This window comes from Jaculus jaculus, chromosome 4 (assembly GCF_020740685.1).
Source record: "Jaculus jaculus isolate mJacJac1 chromosome 4, mJacJac1.mat.Y.cur, whole genome shotgun sequence".
NCBI classification, from domain to species: Eukaryota; Metazoa; Chordata; class Mammalia; order Rodentia; family Dipodidae; genus Jaculus; species Jaculus jaculus.
In genome coordinates, this window is record NC_059105.1 from 78,298,878 (window position 1) to 78,322,032 (window position 23,155).

General features: G+C 42.1%; 1 protein-coding gene across 1 annotated transcript; it reads right to left on the minus strand.

Annotated features, from left to right (window-relative positions):
- Positions 1-12,639: 12,639 nt before the first annotated feature.
- On the minus strand, positions 12,640-22,574 carry Tbr1 (T-box brain transcription factor 1). Its single transcript, XM_004651882.3, has 6 exons — positions 21,653-22,574; positions 20,922-21,076; positions 20,295-20,416; positions 19,649-19,807; positions 18,454-18,515; positions 12,640-15,202 (listed from the first exon to the last, which is right to left on the minus strand). The coding sequence occupies exons 1-6, from the start codon at positions 22,342-22,344 to the stop codon at positions 14,335-14,337; spliced, it is 2,058 nt and encodes a 685-aa protein (XP_004651939.1). The 5' UTR covers positions 22,345-22,574; the 3' UTR covers positions 12,640-14,334.
- Between the last annotated feature and the right edge of the window lie 581 nt (positions 22,575-23,155).

Consider the following 23,155-nt stretch of genomic DNA (forward strand, 5'->3'; position numbering starts at 1 on the left):
TATCACAAAATTAGAGTAAATTATTTATAATTCCTTTTTCTTATTTATTGGTATTTAGCTAAGCAGTGAAGATTTCATGTCCTGTAATAGGTAATTGGCTAATACAGAAGTAACATTTGTATAGTAATTTCTAATATACACAGTGCTCTCATACATGTAATTTACTAATGAAATACATTTAATGTTCATCTTATTAATTTAAAATCATATAAATTCTACCTTCAATATTTTGAGCTTATTTTAAAATAAAAGTGATGTATATTCCTTCACATTTTTTTAAGCCTAGAGAAACTATTAGATTAGCAGAAGGAAGGAGGCGAAAGTACAGAGAGTTCCTGCCTATGAGAAGGCAGGAGAGGTTAGAGTCTTCTACCATTTTTAAGAAAATACCTCAAGTTATTCCTATATGATTTTTCTGTTACTATCCTATCCAAAGATTGCATATTCCCCAAAGTCATATATTCTCTGGTTAGCAGATACCTTCCTATTTTAGAGGCCAATTTATAATTTTATCAATATGATCAAATTTTTAACTGTGTCAAGAATGGCATAGCTAGAACTAGTAACAGTATGGAGAAACAAATTTTTAAAAACTTATAGAATAACTATGAATCAATATAGCTTATAGCCCAGAAATTCTACTTTTAGAAACTTAACCTATTGATAACTAACACAAGTAAACACAGACAATGTGTCATTTTTTTTTGCACTAGCAAAAACTACATATATATAAATAAAGGGCTGGTTATATTAGGTATAGTTTATCCCTAACAACCTAATGGTAAAGAAGTTAGAAAGAATGAGGTCAATGTGTATTGACATAGTAATACAGCCTAAATAAGAGATGCAAGTTGCACAGCAATACACAGGGTTTTATAATTCATAGTGCAAGTCAAGTAAGCTTGACTAGAGTTCTTTTCATGTGCACCCTAAGTGGGAATTCTGGATCCTTTCCAATCTTATCTACTTCTGCCTCCTCTGCACACTCTACTTTCCAAGCATCAAAACTATTAGCAATTTCTTAATTATATTTTGCTCTTCCCTATCTCCCAGACCTCAACTGTGAGGTTTATTTTCCTTGTCCAAATGCCTTTTCATAACCTGGACTTTGTGAAAGTCTAGCCTCAACAAGTATCACATCCACAAAGCCTTCATGATTCCCTTAGCTAGGCATAACCACACCCTACCCTATGCTCCTATAGGAATTCTTCTAAGGCTCTCTTTAAGAACTCATCACTCACCACTTATCATCCTATAGTATAATATTTTCATAAATCAGAGAATATGCATTAAATTCATCCTAGAATCTCAATGGTGTCTTATATAATGCATCAATCATAGTAATAAGAAAAATCTCACAAAATTAAAATAGTAATCAAATCCATACAGAAATTCTTCTTGCATTAGTTTGTGCTCAATAAAGAATATCCAACTTTTTATCATTTTGTAAAGAGAAACCTACTTTTCATTTCTCTCTGACAGCAGTACATGAAGAAAAAGAAAATTCATCTCAACTATAATAACCCTCAATAGGGACAAAAAGCAGGGGTGTGATATTGTCATTACTCTTCCCTCTAACAGCAACCCCCAGGGGGGGAAGGACTGATAGAACATCAAGTTTGGAGTATAGCCAAGGAAGCTTTTGCATAATGACAGAGAAATCTTCAGGTATTCCCATCTTAAACAGTTTATCTTGGTAAGAACACATTCACTAGGCTATCTATGAGACTATCACAATGCTGCTTTTGGTTGCAAAAAATAAAAATAAACTAAAACCTTTTCATTTAATTATAGTCTAGGACTGTAAAAAGAGCAAGGATAAATAAAATCCATTAGTCCAAAGATTTCATTTTAGAAATATCTGTATCTTCTTTCTTGCCAAATTACATTCACTAATAAACAGATTTCATTTTTACCATAATTTTCCTTTTTTGTTAACAAGTAAGACTAAGAAGTAAAATAATCAAAAGATTGGCAGATGGGAACAAGTAAGAAGCAATATATGCAGAAAATTCAGAAAAAGAAAATGCTTCCATAATAAAAAACTGACTATATATCACTTCTAGGAATAATGTTCATTGAATAAATAAAAATGTGTATGATTTATACAAATAAAACTTAGGGATCTCAAAACTATTAATACTTCATTCCTTTAAAGGATTAATATTAAAATATTTGGATAATGAAATCTTTAAATATATATAAAATCTAAAATAAGGAAGAAAAACTAAAAACTGTGCATTTGTTCTCTATTCCTTTTACCATTTTTCAATCTGGGAACACTTCTAAATATAGGAGTGAGCTATAATAAGCCATGGTCATATGACTGCCTAGTTTCTTGAACATTAATAAATACTTAATTCCAGCACAGATGAAACATCACATTTGGGAAAGTAAGGAGTATAAGAAATAAATAAAATCAATAAGTTTAACTTTTCTTCTTATTGGTTCTCTTTCATTTTTAAATCATAGAGGCTACAGATTTATAATTATAGAAGCTAAATTGTACATAACAAAAATTAAGCAGGATGTGGTGGTATACTCTTGTAATCCCAGAACTTGAGAGGCAGAATTAGATAAACAGGGAGCTCAAGAACAGCCTGAAATATAAAATATGACCTTGTCAAAAACACACACACATGGCCTTTCTAGTAATTTAGACTCAGTAAATCCCAAAATACATTAGCTAAGCATTTTCTTTTAACCTTTTAAGTTTTAGCCATTTTGAGTCCTATAGCTCATCAATTTTCATATTATAGTTTATATATCTTAGCAAGCAAGCATCCTCTCTTCATTATAATATTCCATATAAATACTGCTTAAAAGACAAGCATGCACAATTAATATGAACTTCCCAGAAACAATAATATTAAATAACCCTCTACAACTTTAGTGGATTCTGAATCTGAACAAAACAAAAATGTAAGTTTCTATATTTCTAATGATAGATTGAATATAACAACTTCTCAAATACATAAATTAATCTGTAATTCAGTTTGCTGGGTAATGTTCTCATCATAACCCAAATGGATGCAACCACTGAAAGTGAATGACATGGACTATGAAGCATTCTGAGTAAGTAAGCTACTGGTATCTGGCCTATATTGATGAGAAGAATTTTTACTTTCTGACATATTTAGAGTTAATCCTTTTATAACTAAATTGAAATACGGTACATGCTGCCAGTGCCTAAATTGACTTCCCACCTTTAAAATTCTTAGTTCCATAGATTTGTAGATAGTGTGGCATTTATTCTTTGGAAAATAACATCCAAGCTTAAGCTCACAATTCTTCCAAAACACCCTCCAATTTCAGTCTTTCTAGATAAAAGCTTCCTTTTTGATGGTGGTAGAATTTCCAGAGGCAGCACTCAGCCTCAATGTGCTATCCTATTAAACTGAAAAAGGGGTACATATGCTTCCTCAAACAAAAAGTTAGAAGATAATGCACTTCAGATACTTTTTTCTTAAGATAAAGTGCTTTAACTATGGGCTGGGGAGAAGGCTTAGTGGTAGAAACACTTGCTCACAAAGCCAGAGGGCCCGGGTTTGATTTTCCAGAATCCACGTGAAGCCAGATGCACATGGTAAAGCATGTTTCTGAAGTTTGCTTGCAGTGGCGTGCCCATACCCACCCCCACAAATAAACAAGTGAATTATTCTTTTAAAGATGCTTGAACTAAAAGGCAAACATACTGACATGTTTTTTTCAAAAGAACATCATTTGAAAATAGTTATTTTTAAGGACAAGGGGATGTAGCTCAGGGGTAAAGCTCTTGCCAGCATGTGTGAAGTTCTGAGTTTAATTCCTTTCACAAGAAAGAGAGGAAGAGAGAGAAAGGAGCACAGAGACAGAGACAAAGAGACAAAGAAGGAGAGAGGGGAGAAGTGGACAAAGACTAGGGGACTTGAGAAGTGCCGCTGTCTTCTTCCCTCTATCCAGCTGTGCTTTGATGTCAGGAAGGATAGGAGGCAGTTCAGGCAAAGAACCATAGCAATAAATAAGGGCCTGTTCATTATACCCAAGTCTAGAGTGGACCTTAATTTTCCATAAAACAATATCATTGAATTATATGTGTTGTGTTTATGCAACATAAATGTCTAAAAAATTAAAGTTAAATTGTAAACAAATTATAATAATTCCAAAGAATTATTAAAATTTAAAATTATTAACTTTTTTAAAAGCTTGAGGGCTGGAGAGATAGCTTAGCAGTTAAGGTGCTTGCCTGCAAAGGCTAAGGACACATGTTCGACTCTCCAGAAGTAAGCCAGACACACAGTGACACAAGGATACAACGTCACACATGAGCACAAGGAGGCGCATGCATCTGGAGTTCAACTGTACTGACTGGAGGCCGTGGCACACCAATTCCTTCTCTTTGTCTCCATCTCTCTTTCTCTATCACTTGCTCACAAAAGTTAAAATAAAATAAAAAAGCTTGAAGATCATAATGATAGAAAAAACATGAAAAAGGATGATCTTTCCATATTTATACCTAATCACCACTTTATGCCTTACGTACTTTAGTCAATCAATTGTCATACACTGTACCATTCTAGAAAAACAATTTTAAAATGTACTTATAGAAGATATAAGAGGAAAATGGAGGTAAGCTAGGCTAACCAAATTAACAGTGACTCTGTTTTCTAAACTTGAAGCCACTGTGCTTTAGGAAATCATAAAATGTATTTTCTAAATCATAACAAGAATTTTTCTTTTCACTGAGACTGAAAATAAGATTAAAATATCAGAGTAAACAATATTGCAAAAACAGTTGGTGAAACTTTTGCCTCTGTGTGTGTGTGTGTGTGTGTGTGTGTGTGTGTGTGTGTGTGTGTATTACTAAGTACTAGTTTTAAAAAGTTTAAAGCCACTCTGGACATAACTCTACCCTAGCTCAAAACGTTTGAATTCAAACTGCAAGGAAATGAAAAATCCATAAAAGCAAATTCCTTACAGCTGGATTTTTTTTTTCTTTTTTTGAGGTAGAGTTTCACTCTAGTTCAGGCTGACCTGAAATCCACTATGTAGTCTCAGGGTGGCCTTGAACTCATAGTTATCCTCCTACCTCTGTCTCCCAAGTGCTGGAATTAATAGTATGTGACACCATGCCTAGCCTTTTTTTTTTTTAATATTTTTAATAGGTTTACTAGGTAAATCTTTTCATTTTACAAATGAGGACAGTACAGATCATCATATGCTATCCTACTTAGGTTCACAAAGAACACACATGATAGTTTCTAGAGCAGCAAAGCACAGGTATTGTGAAAAATGCCCACTTGCTTTCCTTGATTTTATGCTTTGTTCTCTACATTCATGATAATGCATGCACACACACAACATTTATGTTTTGAAAGCCATGAAATTTCTTCTTCCTTGATGATATTGACATATACACTTCATAAAGTCCCCTTTACTCTTCATCATGTTAAGCTTTAAAAACAAAGATAGAAGGTTCAAGGAGGCCAAACAGGAAAGCCTAGAATATAATCAGGCTACAAGAAATTAAAATCATCAATTAAGTGAAGTTAATGAGTTCAAGATATATACCAAGAAAAACACTACCTGGGGCTTGTCATATTTTATATTGCTTGTCATGTAAGCATGAGGACCTGAGTTCAGATCCCCAGCACCCATGTAAGAGCTGGGTGTCCTGGCACATGACTATAAGTCCAACACTGGGGAGGTGGAGATAGAAGGATCCCTAAGGCTTACTAGAAAGCTAGGCTAGCCAAACTGGTGAGCTCCATGTTCACTGAGTGGCTCTGTCCTATACATACAGAGAGAGAGAGAGAGAGAGAGATAAATTACTAACAGATACTCTTCCATATCATATGCAACATGACTGTGAAAATTTTCTTAGGATAGGTATAGATAACATATATTAGTGAATAGAAACTCTTTAGAAACCTTGTTTTAAAAAATGAATGGAAAAGCCCAGCATGGTGGCACACTCCTTTAATCCAAGCACTCAGGAGGCAGAGGTAGGAGGAACACTGTGAATTCCAGGCCAGTTTGAGATTGCATAGTGAATTCCGTCAGCCTGGACTAGAGAGGGAAAGACCCTACCTCAAAAAAAAAAAAAAAAAAATGGGTGGATGGATGAATGAATGAGAATGAGGAGAGAGCTGGAAAGAAAAGCTAGAAGTAAATAAGTAAGTTGCAGAATCTGTGATTCCTAGTCACCCAAAGGGTTGAAAATAGCTAAAAATCCAAAGACTAGTGTGTAACAAGGTCACTGAATTCTGTTAAGAGTGCACTACTGAATATAGTAAGAAAGACTATTGTAGTAGCGTCCATGTAGTAATGTCCATACCTAAGAGGAATTGAAACCAGTATGAGAAACATAAGAGATTGTCCTTACACAAATACCAAGAAAGCAGATCACAGAAAGGTGAATATCAAGAGATGAACTAGCTATAGAAGTATACAAGGGGAAAAAACATAATTTTTAAAGTGTGGGAGGGAGTAAATAACAACTTTGTATCTGTTGTTTGTCTCAAAAACTTTATAATTGTTTTAGAGAAAACATGAAAGTTCTAACTTTAAATAAGAAAACTGATGAGTCAGACATAGATTTTATAAAGACTCGGGTTGAGGGTGGTAGCATGAGAAAAAAAGATAAGGGTAAAAAAAAAAGTTGTCGGCAAGAGAATTGACAAGGGCAAAATGAGAATCAGAAAGAGCAGACTTGGAGGAAGGAACAAATTTGTTAAGAAAGAAATCAGTATGTTTCTTCTACTTTCTCTACAGGAACAAAGCAGCATGTGAGCATAAACTAAGGGAATAAATTCTAAAGGTGAATGTGACATAATAATTATTAATGGTGTAGCCATTTTAGGAAATAACAAATTGAAACTTAATTCTTTGAATGCTAACAAAAAATAAAAATAGTAAAGTAAGACAGAGGTGGTATAAAGATTTTATCTGAATAAAATATATAGCATTCAATGTTAAGTAAACTGTGAAAGGATATATCCTCATTATAGCTTCTATTTTCTCAAGAGAAAGGTGTTGAGTAGTACTATTAGTGTCATTATTTGGTAAAATTATAATTTTCCTATTCAAAAACATAACACATTATAAAAGTCCCAGTCATTTTAAATTAAAAATACAAGCCATTTGAAATAATAGCAACTATATATGATAATTGAAAGTTCTCATAAAATATCTGTGTTGGTTGCAGATGGCCTAAACTTAATCTACATAAAGCCCATGGAGATTTTTTTTTAATATGTTTTCATTTATTTGAGAGTGAAAGAGACAGATAGGTGGAGAGAGAATGGGCACACCAGGGCCTCCAGCCACTGCAAATAAATTCCAGATGCATATGTCCCCTTGTGCATCTGGCTTACGTGGGTCCTGAGGAATCAAGCCTTGAACCAGGATTCTTAGGCTTCACAGGCAAGCGCTTAACCGCTAAACCATCTCTCCAGCCCGCTCATGGAGATTTTGTTCATTCACTAAAAGTTCAAGAATATTGAGCTACATATATATATACATACATATATACATACATACATATACATCTGCATATATTAGATTCATATTATAAACACAGAAATAAAACTATGAAAGTTGTAATTCCATAAAGTAAACTGCAGTTTGATTATATTACAGAGAGAGGTGACTTTACTAAGTTATACTTTAACTTAATAAAAAAAAATTGTCTCCTAGTGCATCCTTATTTTTTTCTAAGAAAATAACATCCTAGAGCTTTGAAAAGAATTATTTTGTTGATAAAAGATTGCAAATGCCTAAATGTTTATGGATGTGCATATCACTACTGAAAAGGGGCATTTAAAGCACACAATGCAAACACATACATCTGAAATAGTAGAGTCTTCTATCAATTTTCAAATGCAAACTTATATATGCCCACAAATGGCAGCCCAGCAGGTAGTGACATCAGACCCAGAAATGATGTGGCCTGTATAGTGTGCAGTGAAGTGCAGTGCTCTACTTGTTTGCAATGGTTTTATTTTTCGACTAGTTTTTATCACACTTGGCATGAACAAGGGAACATGTGCTTTGCTAAATTTGAACTTTTAAGATGAAACTGAATTAACTGAGAACCAAAAAATTTGCTTCTGAATTTTTGTAAGTTTGAAAATGTCTTTCCTTTCATACTAGGAATGGCAAAATAAATGACAAATACATCCTGAAAGTCTAAATGTGAGTTAGGAAGACCCTGTGGTTTGAGAACAACATTGTTGAGGAGGTTTTGTAATTTTTTTTATATACCTGAACAAGATTAAATTGAAGTGACTTTTTTTCTCATACAGTGCACTTTTGCTGACAGAAAAGATATATTAAACCTAAACCTAAATGAACCTAGTATAAGTACTAAGTATAATATAAGCACTAGCTGCTATATTTCCCAACCAGAAAATTTAATTTGCCATTTCTTAAAACTTAGTATCTAACTATCAAATACAGATCCAACTCTTGCCTTAAAACTTAATTCTCTATTCTTTCTCTATTGGTGTTAGAACAAAATACCAGACAAAATAATCAGAAGCATATCCCAGGAGATGCCCTTCCATCCTAAACTCCATCTATCTACTCTTGAAAGTTTTGCCAGTATACTAAAGTATAAATGCTATAAATGCTTCATATGTACAATATCTGGCATATAAAATGCTTACCATACAGATCATTTTTTAAATTTTGAAATCCAAAACAATTTCATAACAATTCATAAAGTTAAAGTTATATGTCTTAGGGTATGTTTATAAGAAATCTAGTCACAAGTAATAGGTCAAACAACCTGAAAGAATCAGCTTGTGTTACCAGCTTCAATTATTAATTCCTTCACAGTATGTTTGTTAAGTTAAATACTACCAGTAAGAGTTCTCTAAATGCCATGTTCTTAATACCAGATTACATATTTATTTCAGAGTTAGAATAGTAAGAAGGGGAGCTATCAATACAAGGTCTATTGGGCCATGGGTTGTGGGTTTTTTGTTTTTTTTTTTTTCCACTGCTTTAATGGAACTATTCAAATCACATTTTTCATGCCATGCCTTGAAAGCCACTGCAAACTATACTGTGGGTGTAAAATATACACAAAGAAAATACAATCAGCTCAAATGAGACCAATGACTTGTACAGTATCAAGTTTACTTTATTTTGAAAGCAGTGAGGTTTTCTTTTAAGTGGGTATATTTTTAAGTGTGAGACAACCTAACACACAAGCCAAAAGAGGAAGGACATAAATCTCAAAGCAAATGAACTAAATCAAGTACATAGAATCACTAAAATCTTGTCTAGTTTATCTATCTTGTCTGAAAGACTACTACCTTTTCATATAAAAATCACATAGATTCAACTTTCTTAAAAAGTCTTAACTGCCAGGTATGGTAGCCCACACCTTTAACCCCAGCACTCAGAAGACCAAGGTAGGAGCAGACCACTTGGAGTAGAGGCCTATCTGAAACTACATAGTGAATTCTAGATTAGCCTAAACCCTACCTAAATAAATAAATAAATACAATACAAAAAAAAAATGGCTTAACTAACTGATTTCACCCTATTAGGCTATAATGTTACTCATTCAAATAAAATTAGCCTAGAAACTGACAATGTACTAGAGTAAATCTAGTATTTTAAAAATTGAGTTATTAGGTTTCACAGTTGCTGAGTACTTCATACATGAGTTTACCTATCATTGCTTTTTTTGTCATGTTAATCTGTATAGATTTAACATAGGCTCACAGGTTCTACTTATTTCCCATCCCATAATCAAAATGCCTACATGGTTGATAACTGTCATACAACCAAAAATACATGAATAAAAGGTGCTTCACTTAAAGACAGGCTGACTGTTTTATAAAAATCATTTATGTAGATAGGCATATTCTTCAAACATCACTATAGAGTGTTTTAATTCTTTGGGAAAATAAGCCCTCTACTCAACAAAGCTTTTTTCTCTAATGTGCCTCCTAAACAGAAAATAAAACATCCTTTAAAGTTCAGGTGCTAAAATGATAGTAACCCCCCACCCACACACACACACATACATACACACTCAGGTGAGTTACAAAGAACTTTTAGCACTAGGATTTGTAAGAAAATAAAGCTGCAGGAGGTCAAGTTGTTCAGTTGTACACAGACCCTAAGTTATTACTCATCTAAAGCTTCCATGACGTAAGTCAATTTTTTTAAAGCCGAAAATAGGATTCTTAAAACCAACTGGTCAATAAGTTCTCTGCTGGTCCTAACCAAAAAAAAAAAAAAAAGAAGAAGAAGAAGAAGAAGAAGAAAAAAAAAACACTCGCCATTCACGTCTTAAATCCCGTCCAATCCTCAGGCCTGTGTGCAGTGGCTTGCAGCGAACGCTGCGCACCGAGGCGAGCTCGGGGATGGGGACGACCGGCGCCGGGCCTGGTCCTGCTGGGCGCCCCCGAGGGCAAAGCGCCGGGAGGCGAGGGTGGCGGCCACGCGGGCGCAGGCTCGGCGGCGGGGACAGGCCTGGGGACCGCGCCTCGGGCGCCGGCGCGGGCCGTGCAGGACTCGGGGCCTGGACGCTAAGAGGCCCCGGCTCGGCGACGCCAAGCCGGGCCCAGAGAGACAGACAGACAGAAGGTAAAACTGAGTGAAGATGGCGCGGGCCGCCAGTGGGTAAGGCGCGGGCCCGAGGAAAGGGCCAGCTAGCCGCGCCCGCCCGCCTGTTTTGTTTGTTGTTTTCCTCCTTCCTTCCCTTACAAATTCTCCATTGAATGTTGAGTGGCCCAAGATGACGGGGAGGACGCACCGTCCCTCCCGATCTTCGTCCGGTCCCCTCACCCTAGATGGCAATAATGGCGGCGAGAAAGTACCTAGCCGGGATGGCAACTGGGGACTCGCAAGGTCGGGGGGTGAGTTGGGGGAATGTCTCCCAAATCCAGACTCGGATTTCCCTTGAACTTCTCAGATACACAGACAGTGTCACCTCCCTGGACAGCCAGTCTTGTGAGGCAGGAGACGGAGCGCGTGGCTGCACGTTTACCTCACGCTGACTCAGTCCACACAGCAGATGGTGGCGGAGCTGCGGGGAAACGACCTCCCCACTCTCTCCACGCGCTTCCCAAGAGCCGCTCAACTCGTCCTGCGAGCACGGGGCGCCTCGTGCCTGTGTAAACTAGCCTCGGCTTCTCAGAGCTTCGTGTGGCCACCTCACGCGGCTCACGGCTCCCCAGGGCACAGGCCCCGAGGGCGGCGGCCCGCGCGCTCCCGTGACCCAGCCTGGGGCGGGGGGGGGGAACCTCACGTGCACGCGGAGCCCGCGGGCCGCGCGCCCCGCAGCCCTGGCTCTGGCCCTGAGAGCGCGCACTGACTCCCAGCTGGGCCTGCACGTGCCTTGGCTCCACAGTGATGGCGCGGGCCCGCCCGGGACCACGGCCCTGGGCCGCTGCGCGGTCACGTGGCCGTCCTGCTCTGCTTCCCTCGCTACGCGCGCGCGCGCGCGCGCGCGCACACCGAGTTTTTCCGTCCTCCTTATTTCTTTGATGCGGAGAGGGAAAGGGGAACACAAAGGAAAATCAGTCAGGGTGGTTTTTGTTTTTTTGTTTTTTGGGTTTTTTTTTTTTTTTTTTTTTCCTGTGTGGCACACAAAACTCCACGGAACGCCGTCTAGTGGCGGAATTGTCTGGGGGAAAGCAAGTCAGTGTAATTTTCCTTCGAATTTTCATTTTACTTGTAATTTTGAAGCTCTTTACATTTGTTACACAGCCAAGGGGACACAGGACAATCTCTAAGTGATGGTAAATTTGGTCCCAGTCACCTGAGGGCAACCCAGACTACACAAGAACGTTAAGCCATTTTCTGCCTCTTTCTGGGATCACCCTCTTTTTGGAGACAAAAGTACAGAAATTACTTCTACACAAGGTACAGATAGAACTATGAACTAGACTAAGACGCCTTCTCATTTTCAGATGAAATTCTTCTTTCTGCATTGATCCACAAGAGATGGGGGCCTGGCTGGCACAGGGGTTCCATTACAAAAGGGACAAAGTCTTAGTCCTCAGGCACCCGGTGCCACAAGCAACTTTTTAAACACTCCTTTAAAAATCGCCTTTCCAATAAGCTTGTTCTGAGAGTCCTCCTCCAACGAGCCCCTGCACAATTCCGGGAAATCATACGTTCAGAAATGCACGCCATTCTTTGTTTGCATCTAACAGTTCGCCCTTGACCTCCAAAGGCCTCTTTGTAAGACCTGATTCTCCCCATCTACAGTCACCCTCCTATCGTGACATGCTTGAAATTACATCCAACTTTTTTACTCAGTGCGTGATGCCGTACTTGATCAAATGTAAAGAAATGCTCAACGCATTTAAAGACCCTCTTTCTGCCCATATTTCCAACCTGAGAGGAAGTGAAGAGACACAATAAGATAAAGAATGGGCACATATTTTCCTAGGATGCAGGAGGGGAGCACAGTAAAGAGTAACTCAACTAAGTGAATTAATTTTTAAACAAATAGGAAAAAAGTAATGCCTGGGATACTAGAAAACAAAATTAAGGAGGAAATAGGAGTTGGTTGGTATTAAACAAACTGCCCCAAATCAGAATAGGGGCAGGCTAGTCTTCCTTAACTCTTAATAGTAATCACCTATAACAATTTATTTCCAAGCTGTAAATTGCTTTCAAACATCATAGTTAGCATTGTAGCAGGTTTATTTTACTTGTTATACACAGACGATACAAACGAGCAAAAAGAAAAGAAAAAGAAAAGAAGAAAACGTTTCTCAATGGAGTGTGTACTTGTATAAATTATTCAATTCACAGACAAAACGAAACAAATATAAAAATCACAACATTTGATTTACAGAAGAGCCAAAGTATACACACGTTTAGACCCTGAATTCCTATTGGGAAAAAAAAAATCCCCCCTATGGACTGGAATCTAGGTTGAATATTGTGTATGATGCATATTTCACATTAAAGTACAAAAAAAAGTATAAGTTTGCTACACAACATTAGAAATCCTACTAATCTATTTCCGGGGGGGATTAATGCTCCTTATCAAATATAACAAGACTTGGGTCCGGAAGAATCAGCCTTACTTGCAATAATGCTAGTGTCTTCCCAAGAAAGTCAAATTTCAGCTGTTTCTATGTAGTGGGGGAGATCATTGTCAAAACTAAAACGCAGTAAAATATACAACTCACACAATTCATCTTCACTAGACTACACTATAGTTACCAACAATTCAGTCATCTATATCATTAGTGGATATTCATTACAAAGATTTACAGCATATAAAGGTGGAGGGGCTGAAAAGATACTCAGAAACAGTTCGTCAGCATATTTGGCACCTGCACAGACCAGTAATGGATTTGGCACTTTGGGGAAAAACAAATAAGGCAAAATAATATTGCTGATGTCGAGCTATTCTATTTAGAAGTAAGGGAGGAAAACATACTCCAGTTATCTCTGCTTGGCAGGTATCATGCCACTTAATCGAGTTGCGTATGAACAGACACCTATCTTTTACAGGTGTTCCGGTGGATTCTCCTTAGCTATTTTGTGTGCACTAGGCACAATAGTAATTATATCATACACTGACTTGAGAAGTGAGAAAGCCATCACTGTGGAGTGTTTCAAGTTTCCAGAGCCTCCTAGAATATTTAATATCTCACAAGAAAATAAAAAGAAGAGAGAAAGAATGAGAGGAGATAAAGAAAAGCAAAGGAAGGAAAAGAAAGTAATAAAAAGGTTAAGCATGAACTGGTTTTGTGCCTTGACAATGAGAATAAAAACTAGCCATTCGTTACAATGAATTAACACTATATACAATCATTTCACAGGCTTTGTTCCACTAAAATTATTAACATCCCTACCATCCATCCATCCATCCACTCGGGGATAAGAAAGGACGCGCTGGGTGGGTCCAGGTTCTAGAGTCAACATCCTATGGTTAATGGGGAGGCAAAAACAAGGCGGGTCGGGAATCTGCTGCCTGACAGGACTGCCCAGGTCTCCTAAAGGTGAAGTTTCACTGGGGGGGAGGGGAGGAGGTAGCGGGTGAGAAGAAAAACAAAGACGAGGGGTGGGAGGAGGACTGTGAAGAGGATAACTTCACAGGCAGGAAAAATTGGAAAAACCAGAAGGTTAACAGCAAAGCTTGAAGGTCGGTGCGCTAACTTGCAGACGTGGCTGTGCAAGAGGTGAAGGGGAGAGAGAAAGCCAAGTTTAAACTCTTGGAGGGAGGCCTGCACTGATTGCGCGCAGACGGGTCACCGAGGGCCGAGGACAGGATCGTGGGCCTGGGGAGGAGGAAGAGGAGGAACGGGGCGGAGGAGCTGGGGCGGCCTGCAGGGGCGCGTGGGGCTGGGACCTGGCCCCTGCGGCCTAGCTGTGCGAGTAGAAGCCGTAGTAGCCGCCTATGTCCTTGGCGCAGTTCTTCTCGCAGTCCCGCTGGGCCAGCACCTCGCTCTTGAGCGGGGAAGAGCTCTCGGACACGGGCGTGTCGGCGGGCGAGATCCGCCTGCGTTTGGCCTGCTCGTAAATCCCCGAGTCGCTCGAGTCGATGGACTTGATAGACGACGGCGTCTCGATCCAGCTGGAATCGGACAGGTCCTTGGGCTTGGCGTCGTCGGCCGCGCCCGCGCCGGGAGCCAGCGGGGAGCGCTCTGCAGCCAGGCCGTCGGCGTCGTCGCCCAGGTAGGGGTTGGCGCCGGCCATGCGCGCGGCGGCCGCGGCGCTGTTGGGCCAGCAGGGCAGCACGGAGCCCGACTTGCCGCAGTACTGCGGAGGGCTGCGCGCGCCCCAGCCCGACGGGTCGGCGGCGTAGTAGCCGAGCGGGCGGCCCGTGCAGCCGGCGGCGGCCTGCAGCGGCAGCGCCTTCACGCCCGCCGCCGCGTACGAGAGCAGCGTGGCCGCGTTACCCGCGAAGTCCGTGGCCGTGTCGTAGGCCGACGCCGCGAAGTCCAGCCGGTTGTTGGCGGGAGTCACGAACCAGCGCTGTGGCGACGGCGCGCCCGGCTCCTCGGCCTGCTGAGGAGACAGCAGCCCGTTGGTGTGAGGCACGCTGCGGTCCGTGCCCGGCCCCGGGCCCGCGCCTGCCCCGGGATGGAAGCGGGCCTTGGCGTAGTTGCTCACGAACTGGTCCTGCAGGAAAGAGCCCGCCATGGCGTAGCGGGCGCCGGGCACGATCTGCGAGCGAGGGGAGTCGTTGGGCGAAGGGGTCAGGCGGTCCATGTCGCAGCCCGTGTAGATCCTGCGGGGCAGGGAAGGGAGAGAGAGAGAGAGAGAGAACCCAGGGGTGGCGCAGAGGTCCCTCGGGGAAAGCCACCCCCCACGCCTGCCACCAGGAACTTGCGCTGCCCATAACAAGATGTGCAGACCGACCGATCGAGAAAGGTCACCAGGCCTGCATCTCCCCGGGCCTGAGTCGTGCAGCTGTACTGAAAGGCTGCCTGTGGAGACCTGAGCGGGCCATCTCTGCTCTTTCCCCCACATACACACCCAACACGCACACGCACACACACACACACACACACACAAGCTCCAGGCCTGGAAAGGAGCTCAGCAGGGGGCTCTCATCCCACTTCTCCAGCACGTGTACAGACTTTAAGCCCCTATTTGCTTGGTGGGCCTCTGTGGTAAAATTCCGAGTGAAATTTCTAAACGAACCACCCACTTCCTCTGCCCTCTTAAGACTCCCACCCCTCCCCGTGTCCAGTTGGCACTTCAGATGATTTCTCTCCCCCGTTTCAAATAAGTTTAAGAAATCCCTAGAAAAAAAGAACCACGTGAAAAGGGTAAGAGGCACACGCATCCAGGTAGTAATGATCATCAAAGTCTGGCCTTCACTGGCCTTCTGAGACCCTGAGCATCGCTAGGAATCTTTACAGGTACTTTTGCTCTCTTATCTCCCCTTTAACCCTCACCTCCACCAGCGCAAACAAGAGTTACTACTTGCAAATAGCATTCATGAAACAATACAATTCTTGAAGAAGTATAACATGTACTCTATTCTGATGTTCCCTACCCAGGTTTTGATCCATTGCTCATAATTGCTCACAACTGGGCTGGAGAAGATGGCTTAGGGGATAAGGCATTTGCCTGCAAAGCCAAAGGACCCCGGTTCAATTCCCCAGGACCCATGTAAACCAGATGCCCAAGGTGGAGCATGCACCTGGAGTTTGTTTACAGTGGCTGGAGGCCTTGGCGTGCCCATTCTCATTCTTTCTCTTTCTCTCTCTCTCTCCCTCTTTCCCTCTCCCTCTACCTCTTTCACTCTTTCTCTCTCTTTCTCAAATAAACAAAAATAAACTGAAAAAAATAATTACCCACATCTTCCAATCACTCAACCATGATAAATAGAGCTCAGATGTTCACGGCTGTACAAATAGGGCCTTATTTACCTAGTACAGTTTATTAGGAAAATGGGATGAACTAGTACTTAACTCAAAGGAAACTGAGGCAAAGAAAAGTTAAATAACTTGCTCAATAATCAAAAGAGATTGTGTTGTTGGAAATTACCTTAGATAAAATAAAGATTGACTTTAGGTCCAGGACCTAGGAAATCCCAGTAGACATGAGAGGAAACCAGAGATTGGATGGTGATTAGAAGGGATTCCTCTTTCACACTTCAGCATGTTAATCAACAGACTCTTCAAGGACAGCCCCAGTCAGGTCAAACCTGAATCCTTTGCAGAGGAAATTCTCTGAGGTGTGGCTAAACAACCTTCTAGTAAGCCCTGAACTCTTATGCTTTCCCCTATTTCTCTGAATCAAGCCAGAACCAAATAACTAACATTGAAGGGGAAAGGTAAAGTTAAATCCACTACTACTATCCACCCTTCAAAACCTAGTTATCATATACTCAGATAAAGAAGAATTTTTTTATGTCAGATATGTGATTTAGGTGGCTTTTCCAACAGCAAGTATTCAGAAGAGGAGGGGCAGTGGGACTTGCCATGGCTGTTCAGGTGCATTCTGCTTATTGCACAAAATTTTCCCCCTGAAATTTAATCCCTGTTTCGAATTTTAAAAAGGGAAGCAGGAAGGGAACATAACTAGCAAGGTACAAATATCTTCTGTATACCACCACAGTATTATTTTTTTTTAAAAAAAGCAGTCTATAAATGATAGTTTGGGTGCCCATCCAGGTCTCAACCCACTGCGGATTACTGAATTGATTTGAGCAAAATGAAATGATCTTGAACAGATGTTTACAACAAAATTAAAAGCTCAAAAATCTATAGGACTTGCTTCTAGCATCCCTGGTCCCTTGAGCTTCATTCCTTCCACTGTGCTGGGCCTATCTTTTCATATTTTGAAAACTAGAGTAGCCACGTCTAGTTCCTTTGAACTAGTTTTGAGGGACATGCAAGAAGGTTATAGGCAGTAAGAGCATGACTTTCCAAGTTCTTATAAAATATCAAGAAGAAAAGTAAGTATCTAAAGATTGAGTAAAAGACCTACCTGTGTAGGTATGCAGGTAGGTATATGCATTTGGTTTATCTCTAACCAAAGACAGCTTCAACTATTTAGGTCTATCCCAAACCCATGAAATTAAGAGGCATGTACCTTTCTTTTTGTGGCCAGGAAAAGTAGATGAATCCCACAATCCTAATTTTTTGTTTGTTTGTTTTTTTGAGGTAGGGTCTTGCTGTAGCTTAGGCTGACCTGGAATTCACTATGTAGTCTCAGGGTGGTCTCAAACTCATGGTGGCAATCCTCCTCCCTCTGCATCCCTAGTGCTGTGATTAAAGGCATACGCCACCACTCCTGGCCCACAATCCTAATTTTAAATTTGCTACATAACTATCTGAAAGCTATTGGGCACTATGGTGGCCCCTGAGAAAGAACCCTAGAAACAGTCTAGAAAGCATTTGGTTTACACCTGCTGGTGTCCCATAGAACAGCCTTATGCTTAAAGAGGGAAGAGGATGGGAGGTAAGGGAGTCCTGAAGAAATAGGAACCAGCACACTTAATTATACCATAGATGCAAACGGACTTGCCTGTAGTGGGTTCATATTTTTATGCAGTCCATCCATAGTAAATTTGTATAGGAAATGCTATTACGCAAAACTTGGAAATGGGTAAATAAAAGTCACATATGCCAAGAAGACTGTAACAAATGCCAGAGCCACACATACTTTCAAGGCAGAATTGCCCATTTCAGACACAGAGAATCTTAGCTGAGTGTATGCAGTGCCACATTCAACACACACACCAGGAACTAGGGAGGTTTACCCAGTGACCTAGCCAGCCCCACAGGCCTTCCCATAACTCTGGGATTTTTTTAGAAAGCTAAACATAGGTGGACAAAACCTGTGACCAAAGTCACACAAATCCAAGTCACCAAGGTCACCAGAGAGAAGAAACCAACAATAAAGGAAAATCTCAAACAAGTCTACACTCACTTTTCACCTTCTAAAACCCTTGCACAAAATGATCTGCCTTGAGCTAAGGTCAATTCAACAACTATCAAGAAAGGAATATGCAAAGTCACTTACGTATCATAATTATCTCGGAATCCTTTTGCGAAGGGATTGTGATCTATTTTCAGTTGTGTAATCTGAAAAAGAGAGGGTGACTGTGATCTCACCTTCTATACAGGGAGGTTGTGTGTTTGAGAATATATGCCATTTTTTACAGGGGCATGAGGCCTACAGTTTCATTAAAAAGCAAGGTTTTTTGACAAAAATTTGAGAGACTAGATGGAAATGTGAAAAAGAAAAAGTATGAGAAAAATGAAAGTTTTGAGGAACACTAAATTCATCATGCATTTTCTTTTGGGATCTTTGTTGAACCATACTCTTATGTTTAATATTTTTTTTGCAAAATGCACTTAGACCAAAAAAAAAATCTTTAAGAACTTTGTCACCAAACGATGTCTATTTTCAAGCATTTCACAGTATTCTTAAAAGGTGGCTGATTCTAACAGTTTGAAGAACCTGCATCTTAAAAACCGGATGTGAATTGAAATTAAAATTAAATTCTGACTTTTTTCACTTACATGATCCCAAAACCTCTCACTTCTAGAAGTCAAATCTGATCCTAAAACAGTTTTTTTTTTTTTTTCAAACATTGAAGACGTGCTGATGCTAAAGAACTCCATCAGTCCTAATGAAGGTACTGGGGTTTTCACATATATCCATGGCTATGGTTTTGTTTTTAGGATCCCAGAACAGTGATGTACGTTGGACCATTTCAACCACGAGTTCTGAGATTTAAAAAAAGTTATTTTAGATCCCAAAGCTTGGCAAGAATGAAAAGGGGGAGATCTGTCTGTTTCCTAAAAGAAAGAGAACTTTAAAAAGAGAAAGAAGGAAAGAAGGAAGGAGTTTTTAACGTGGTCTAATTTGAAGACCAAATCAAAGCTCCCAAAAGAAAGGTCCTTAACAACCTGGCCACTACACAGGTGGTCTAGGAGACCAGGGCTGGAGCCAATAGGAAGGGTTTACCACCCCCCCATCACCACCACCACCACCACCACTACAAACACGCGCGCGCGCTCGCGCGAACACACACACACACACACACACACACACACACACACACACACACACACACCTAGCAGATCCCTATCCCTATGCCTAAAACCCGCAATTGGGCCAGCTGTAGCAGGTGTGCGAGCCCAAAAGGGCCGGAGGAGGAGGGCATGCAGGAGGTGCGGGCCCGCCGCGCCCAGCGCCCGGGCTTCCTTACATCGGTGTTCTGGTAGGCTGTGACAGCGATGAATTGAGTCTCCGGGAAAGTGAATGTCTGCACGCGGCCCGGCTGGCTGGTGTCCTCCGTGCCGTCCTCGTTCACTTCCACCACATGCAGGCGGGGCTGGTACTTGTGCAGGGACTGCAAAACCACCATCTGTCCGGCCAAGAGAAACTGGCGGTTCGTGCTGGCTGCTTGCCCCGGGCCAGGCCCCGCGAGGCCAACCAGAGCCCGCCCGGATCGACTGTCGATGACACTCCTCTGGCTGGGGACCGGGTGTCGGGGCAAGCTGGCCCTCACACCTCGGAGAACGAAATCTGCTAGGCACCGAAGGGACCGTGAGCCCCACTGCCGAGCCTCGGTCCCTCCTTCCGGTCCTCCTTTAAGGAGGAACAAAGATTTTTCGGAACCTGCAGATCGTGTGGGGTTCTTTCTCAATAACTGTACTTGGGAAGGTTGTGCATTCCGGAATGGGGTCTCAGCGAAAGGCAAAGAGAACAAATGCATAAATCAAATATAATTTTGAAGGGTGGATATAGGATTTTTGAAGTCTTCAGTGAAGCAAAGGAAAAAGGCTAATGCTATGTTGTTTTAAAGTAGAGAAATGAAATGGGGAGAAGGGAGAGAGAGTGGAGCCACTGACCTGCCCATTGTTATTTGAGGCTCCCTTGTTGTTCGTAAGTTTTAATTTTCCAAAAGAGATTTCTTGGCGCATCCAGTGAGCCCCAGTGTTGGGGGAATCCGGATGCATATAAACCCGATTTCCTAGAGAAAGAAATAAGTTGTTTACGTATGCCCCGGGCACTGCCCAGTTCCATCTCCTTGGCACATAAACACACACACACACACACCACACACCCCTTACTCCACTGTGAAGCTTATTAGTTGGGGCTTTTTTTAGGCCATGCTTTCTTCTATTAACTGAGGATGACTAAAATAGCTTTTACTGCCCAGTCCCAACTCCTGACCACGTAACACACACACACACACACACACACACACACACACACACACCTTTCACTGGGAGGCCCATTAGCTGGGGCTTTTTTTTTTAAGGCCATGCTTTATTCCTATTAGCTGAGAATGATTAAAATAGCTTTTGCATAATTCTCCCTTTTCTTGCCGCTCAGTCTGTCTCCCTGTCCCTCTCTTCTTTAAGAAGTCATTTGCCGATCGTTTTAAAAGTCGCTCGAGCCAGTCCACAAAGCCTTTAATTAATGATTCTCACCTAAATAAGTGTCAAGAAAACGTGTTAATTGGAAGGACTTGCCTTGCACATTGGTGTCCGCTTTGCCACAAGGAACCCATTTGCCTCCTTGAAACCTCCAGTGATTGGGATCCGCCAAAATCACATCCACAAAAATATTGTAATGAGCCGTGGGATCGAGACCAGAAATGTTAAAACTTAAAAAAGGAAACATGCGCCTGTTTAAATGAAGAAGGAAAGAGACAACGGGGGGCGGGGGGGAATAGAAAATAAATGTTAAAGATTAAATGCAAGAAGCGGGGCGCCAAACAGCAAGGCAAAAGTTGTTCTCATAGCATAGAGGAATGAATGCCTGCTGATCTAGAAAAGGGATAGTAGGGGAGAAAAAGAAGTAGGTCCTCTCCCGGAGAGGAGTGAGTGAGCCGGTGGGGGAGTGAGCGGGCATCTCTGCTCCGGTGGAGAGCGGGGTTGGCGACCCGCGACTGCAACCGTTGGTCCTGGCGAGCATTTGCGTTCCTCCCTGAGCCAGGCGTTGGCCAGCGGCTCTCTCCCTCTTCCCAGCCTTTCTCCAGCCTGGCTCTCCTACCGCGTCTGTCTAGTAGGCACCCCGCTACCCACCTTACCGTGATAGTTATTCCTTCCACTTTCCCCTTTTCCAAAACCAGCCAATTCCAGGGCGCACCAGAGCGCCTTCCACTCCCGACCCCACATCTTCGCTGCCCTGACGGTCACAACCTGGGTGCGCTCGCCCAGGGTCATGCGTGGAACGGCGGCAGGCAAGACAGTAGCATTACCTTCCCTGTTTGGTGATGATCATCTCCGTTTGGTGCCGGTGAAATTTCAGCCAAAGTGGCCTGTTGCACAGGTACACCTGCGCTTTGCCGGGCACCAATCCCGGCTGGGTGGAGGAGAACTGGTAGAACGGGGCTCCTTGGTAGGAGTGGCCGTATTGCTGTGGGTAGGGGTAGCCGGCCGTGGGGTAGCCCTGCGGTGAGGTGTTGGACAGGAGGCTGTTGTAAGCTCCGTTGGTGATGACCGGGTGGTGGGCCATGTAGCGACTGGGGCTGCCGATGGAGAAGGCGGGGTGCGCCGGTCCGTGCTGGCTGGGGTACGGGAACATGGCACTGGGAGCAGTGGCCGCAGACTGTGGCTGGCTGGACTGAGAGAGGAGGTAACGATCTGCTGCAGAGCCATCGAAACTGTGACGAAGCTCAGAGACCCCGTCCAAGACAGGAGAGAGTTTACTTCTCTGGACGTCCCCTGGTGAGTCCTTGGAGTCAGGGAAATTGTCTGTATCTGACTGGTTCGTCATCCCCCTGGAAATTTTTTTCAAAGGTGAACTTCTCTCCAGGTTGTCAGTGGTCGAGATAATGGGATGATCGTGCAAGACAAGCTCAGAGCCGCCTGAATGTGGGTAGCTGCTGCTCACATTGAGGAATTTCTTGGAGAGCATGATCGAAGGAGAAAGGCAGTGCTCCAGCTGCATAGCTCTAGAACCTGGATGCTCACCCTCCCGTCCCTGGTTCTTAAAGTCCTATTTATCATAAGCTAAAATCCACAGACCCCCTCACTAGACAGAAAGCACTTCAACCAGCAAATGCTTCTCAAAGGTTTGATTTACTTTTTTTTTTCCCTGGGAGAAGAGATTGGCCAATTGACACTATGCAGCAATCAGAAAAGGCTCACTTTTGATCTCGCTGCTTATGCAGCCGATGAAACGGCTCCTGCCATTGGTTAACTGCTGACAGTAATTTAATTAGATAGACATTAATTAGGATAATCACCTGGCTCCTGGTCGCGACGATCATGGCAAATTGAAGGGGATGATTTTATTGTTGGCTTGATGGGGGTGGGGAATATGTGTTGGTTTACGTGAGCTCTGTTATGTCACCTTTAAGCTTTGTGACCATTGCTTTAGGAAGATTCAAAGATGTGCAATTTACTAAACATTTCCTCCCCCCACCATCCTCTCTTTACAGAGGAGGGGCAGAGGAGGGAATTCGATGATGCTAGGAGACTTTTCGGATCTGAATGAGCCAAATATTCAGTTGAATGTAACGATTTCAAGTGCAAAGTATACAAAGCGCGAGCCGGTGGCCTCTTCTCGCCCGGTAAAAGTTCCAGTCTGTCTTTTCCAGTTAATACAGAAATATACACAACACCTGAGCTGGTGCTGGTTCTGGTGCTTTGTGAGTAGGTCCTGCGTGTCCTTGACGCCCCTCCCCCACCTTTCAAACTCCATACATAAATAAATCTCTGCTGCTGAGGGACACAGTGTTAAGCTGGAGAGGGGAGAA